The following is a 5,000-nucleotide window of genomic DNA, read 5'->3' as shown; positions in this document are numbered from 1 at the left end:
AAGGGAAGGGTGGTATGAGGAGGGGTGAAGGAGAAGGGAGGGGAGGAGAGGGAAGGGAAAGGTGATTTTTTGGCTAGCATGTACCAATCAAACAGGTAAGAAAGAGAATAGGAGAGAAAGAAGGAAAAAAGAGATAAAGAAGGATAGAAAGATGGAAAGAAAAAAGATGAAAAAGAGAAGAAAAAAAAAATCTGGATAACGTGGGCGTCTCCTCTCCCCTCCCCTCACGCCCCACCTCCTCTGCCACGATGACGTCATTCCTGTGCTGAATAAAATCGCCTGGCGAAAGTCTCCTCGAGGAGCCGTTTGCAGGTTTTATTATGGTTAAAGATCCCAATCCCGTTGATTAAAATCATCTGCCGACATTAACCAGAATAAATACATAACGTCACTATAGCAAGGGGTCGAAACACCCCTTTGCCCCCCCCCCCTTTTATCCATTCGTTTATTCATTATTTCATTTAATTCTTTTTCAGGGTGAATTCCATGGACCAGGCAGACTGTCCAAGTCGAGTCCTGGGTTGGAGTTACTTCTAGACATCTGTGGCGTGTTCAACACGGAGACGTACCATTCCAAACCACTTTAAACAAGACGACACCGTACTGAAAGGGTTAAATCATACGCACACGCACACACACACACACACACACACACGCACACACAACTTCTTCAACCGACAAACGAGACTAATTCCTGTTTATCAATTAGGTTTGGATTAAGTTATAAGCTTGGTTATATATATACATATATATATATATATATATATATATATATATATATATATGCATGTATTACTTTTACTATCAAGTACAGCTAAGACTGAATGACCAATTGCTTTCCTTAGTCCTTGATGGTTAGTTTTACCCTTACTTTAAAGTAATAGTGTTCTATAAATGTTAGGTTTGAATATATGTTTTGCTTAGCTTGTCTTACTTTTACTTTTAAGTAATATTCTTTATGGTCCCATTTTCCTAAGCCCTTTACTTTTACCCTTACTTGTAACTGTTTTTATTTTATTTTATCTTATCTAAGTCTGATTTCCTTAGCTTTAGGGCATTGCTTTTACTCTTAAATTTAAGTAATGTACATTACTCTAAAGACTATGTCTGAATGATTTTCACACCTACTTTTAAGTAATAATAACTAAGGGATGGGAGGAGTTGAATTAGAGGGGGCAGGCGGGAATAGGGAATGGGGAGTAAGGAGAAGTAAGAAGAGGGGAGTAGGGATAGGGGAGTAGGGGGAGTCATGGATAAGGATAAGGTAGGTGGGAAGAGGGATGGGTGAGTTAGGAGACGGGAGTACGGAAAGAGTAGAGAGAGGGGGGAGTACGGAGGCGGAGTAGGGAGGGAGAGTAGGGATTAGGGAGGGGGAATAGGAAGTAGGGAGTAGGGAGGGAAGAGTAGGAAGTAGGGTCAGGGAAGTAGGGTCAGGGAAGTAGGGTCGGGGAAGTAGGGTCGGGGAAGTAGGGTCGGGGAAGTAGGGTCGGGGAAGTAGGGTCGGGGAAGTAGGGAGGGGAAGGGAGGGGGAAGTAGGGAGGGGAAGGGAGGGGGGAGTAGGGAGGGGAAGGGAGGGGGGAGTAGGGAGGGGAAGGGAGGGGAGCAGGGAGGGGAAAGGAGGGGGAGTAGGGAGGAGAAGGGAGGGGGGAGTAGGGAGGAGAAGGGAGGGGGGAGTAGGGAGGGAGGGGGGAGTAGGGAGGGGAAGGGGGGAGTAGGGAGGGGAAGGGAGGGGGAGTAGGGAGAAGGGAGGGGGAGTAGGGAGGGGAAGGGAGGGGGAGTAGGGAGGAGAAGGGAGGGGGAGTAGGGAGGGGAAGGGAGGGGGGAGTAGGGATGGGAAGGGAGGGGGAGTAGGGAGGGGAAGGGAGGGGAGAGTAGGGAAGGGGTGTCATCCAAGGCTTGCAACTATGACCGGGGGACAGGGTGTGGGTGTTAGTTTATACCACAGGGAGCCTAGGTGGTAGGTGGGGATTTAATTCTACTGTGTTTAATTTTAACTTATTCTAATTGATTATATTCTACCTTTCATCAGTTGAGCTATTTATCTTATTATTAGCATTACTTATTTCTATCTTATCCCCATTTTTTATTCTATCTTTTAATTCATTTAATCAATTTGAATCCATTTCACTATTCTACTTTCAATTAATCATTCTGCTTATATACTTATGATTATTCATTTCATTTTATTATTCTTTTTATTCTATTCTGTTTCATCTTATTTCATTTATTTTATTCATTTTTCTAAAGGGAGCCTGATTTCCCTTCCCCACTATGTTGCATGCCTACTAGATCACCTGCAATCACTCAAACTCCCCCCCGTTGGGGATCGAACCCGGGACCGCCCCCTTACCTGCGACGCCTGCTGGACGAAGGACGTGGCTTGCTGTTGCTGCTGCGGCGAGTGTGCCGCAGCGACTGCGGCATGTACGGCGTGCGCAGTCGCAGTTGCGGCCTGCTGCGGTTGCGGAAGGGCGGCGTTGTCCTTAGCCTCACTCATGGCCCTCGACCATGGAGGAGGAGCAAGGACGGCGGCGGGGCGGCGACTCTCCTGCAACACAAGAGACGGCGTCAGTCATTTCATCTGACAGAGGAGGAGGAGGAGGAGGAGGAAGAGGTACCTGACGAAGGAAGAGGAGGAGGTACCAGACGAAGTAAGAGGAGGAGGTACCAGACGAAGTAAGAGGAGGAGGTACCAGACGAAGTAAGAGGAGGAGGTACCAGACGAAGTAAGAGGAGGAGGTACCAGACGAAGTAAGAGGAGGAGGTACCAGACGAAGTAAGAGGAGGAGGTACCAGACGAAGTAAGAGGAGGAGGTACCAGACGAAGTAAGAGGAGGAGGTAGACGAAGTAAGAGGAGGAGGTAGATGAAGGAAAAGGAGGAGGAGGTACCAGTTGAAGGAAGAGGAGGAGGAGGTACCAGATGAAGGAAGAGGAGGAGGTGGTAATAGATGAAGGAAGAGGAGGGGGAGGTACCTGACGAAGGAAGAAGTGCCAAACGGAAGAATAGGAGGATGTACTTGAAGGAGGAGGTACCAGACGGAGGAATAGGAAGAGGAGGTACCCGATGGAGGAGATGCCAGACGAAGGAAGTGGAGGTACCTGATAGAGGAAGAGGAGGAGGTACCCCTAGAGGAAGAGGAGGAGGTACCCGATAGAGGAAGAGGAGGAACCCGATAGAGGGAGAGGAAGATGTATCCGATAGAGAAAAGGTACCTGAAAGAGGAAGAGGAAGAGGTACCTGAAAGAGGAGGAGGTACCTGATAGAGGAAGAGGAGGAGGTACCTGACGAAGGAGGGGGTACCAGACGAAGAAGTAAGTGACCAGACGAAGGAAGAGGAAGAGGAGGTACCCGACGGAGGAAGAGGATGGGGATGTATTTGACAGAGGAGGAGGAGGATTACCTGACGGAGGAAGAGAGGGAGAAGGAAGAGGAGGAGGCAGGGTACAATCTTGATAAAAAGGAGGAGGAATAGGAGTAGGAGGAAGACATATATACAGGACGGCGAGAAAAAGTAAAGTAAAATATTGTGGAGGAGGAAGAGGAGGACAGAACAGCAAGAGAGAGGAGAAGGAGGAAGCACCTGACGGAGGAGGAGGAGGAGGAGGAGGAGGAGGAGGAGGAGGAGGAGGAGGAGGAAGCGGGGAGGTACTGTGCCGCTCGGAGGTGTGTGTGTATGCGAGGTGTGGTGGTGGAGGAGGAGGAGAACGAAGAGGAGGAAGAGGAGGTAGACATGGAGGTGGAAGTGAGGAGGAGGATGTGGAGGTGGTGGAGGAGGAGGTGGAGCATTGAGAGGAAGGCACGAGAGAGGGAGAGAGATGGAGGGAGAGATGGAGTGAGGGAGTGAGGAGGGGTGGAGTAGTTCAGCAGATGTATAAAGGCAGTGGCCGGGAGGAGAGCAGCAGAGGAGGGAGGCGGAGGGGAGGAAGAGGGGGAGGAGGAGGGGGAGGGGAGGGGGAGGCCTCAACTTCGTCATCCAGCCAGCTCGCAGTCTGTCTGTCTGTCTGTCTCGTCTGTCTAGCCTGCCCCCTTCTCTCTCTCTCTCTCTCTCTCTCTCTCTCTCTCTCTCTCTCTCTGTGTTGTGTGTGTGTGTGTGTGTGTGTGTGTGTGTGTGTGTGTGTGTGTGTGTGTGTGTGTGTGTGCGTGTGTGTGTGATAGTGGAGGCAGGAGGAGGAAGATGAGAATGCGGATAAGAACGAGGGTGGAAGGGGAGGTGGAGGAAGAAAAGAAGAATTGAGGTGGAATGATGAAAAAAAGAGAAGCAAGAGAGGAAGGAGGGGGATGAGGAGGGAATAGAGAAGGAAAAAGAGAGGAAAGGGAGTGGAGAAGAGCAAGAAGAAAAGAAAAAAGGAGGAGGAAGAGGAAGGAGGAGGAAGAGGAGGAAGAGGAGGAAGAGGAGGAAGAGGAGGAGGAAGAGGAGGAGGAGGAAGGAGGAGGAAGACGAAGAGGAGGAAGAAGAGGACGGAGGAAGATGAAGAGGAGGAGGAAGAGGAGGAGGAGGAAGGAGGAGGAAGACGAAGAGGAGGAAGACGAAGAGGAGGAAGAAGAGGACGGAGGAAGATGAAGAGGAGGAAGATGAAGAGGAGGAGGAAGAGGAAGGAGGAGGATGAAGAGGAGGAAGAGGAGGAGGAAGATGAAGAGGAGGAGGAGGAGGAGGAGGAGGAGGAGGAGGAGGAGGAAGAGGACACACATAAGGTCCCTATTCTCCTTCCCTCTTTGCAACCATGTCTGGGATCCTCATCATCATCATCATCATCATAGTCATTACCAGCTCCAAGAGAGAGCCAAACAGGTGAGCCATTCTATTTATCATAATCTATTTTTACTAATATTAATATAAAGTTAAGTATGTGATTATAGCCTCAAATTATAAAATATTAAGAGACATCTTCATTATGTAAATAAAATAAAATTAACGTGATATATATTTCATTTCATAGGATATAAAAATACGCTTGCGTATGTACATTATATATATATATATATATATATATATAATAT

At 48.5% G+C, this 5,000-nt stretch overlaps 1 protein-coding gene across 11 annotated transcripts in view; it reads right to left on the bottom strand.

Moving 5' to 3' along the window:
• LOC143035824 (uncharacterized) overlaps window positions 1–5,000 on the bottom strand; it is a 125,402-nt gene that overhangs the window by 70,581 nt on the left and 49,821 nt on the right. For all 11 annotated transcript variants that reach the window (XM_076202840.1, XM_076202839.1, XM_076202838.1 and 8 more), the window contains one exon: window positions 2,351–2,548. In XM_076202840.1, the coding sequence (XP_076058955.1) occupies window positions 2,351–2,497 (147 nt within the window). In that variant the 5' untranslated portion in view covers window positions 2,498–2,548. The remainder of the gene's footprint in view (window positions 1–2,350; window positions 2,549–5,000) is intronic.

Source organism: Oratosquilla oratoria, chromosome 19 (assembly GCF_046742065.1).
Source record: "Oratosquilla oratoria isolate Oo_2021 chromosome 19, ASM4674206v1, whole genome shotgun sequence".
NCBI lineage: Eukaryota > Metazoa > Arthropoda > Malacostraca > Stomatopoda > Squillidae > Oratosquilla > Oratosquilla oratoria.
This window is presented reverse-complemented; position numbering and strand designations above follow the sequence as displayed.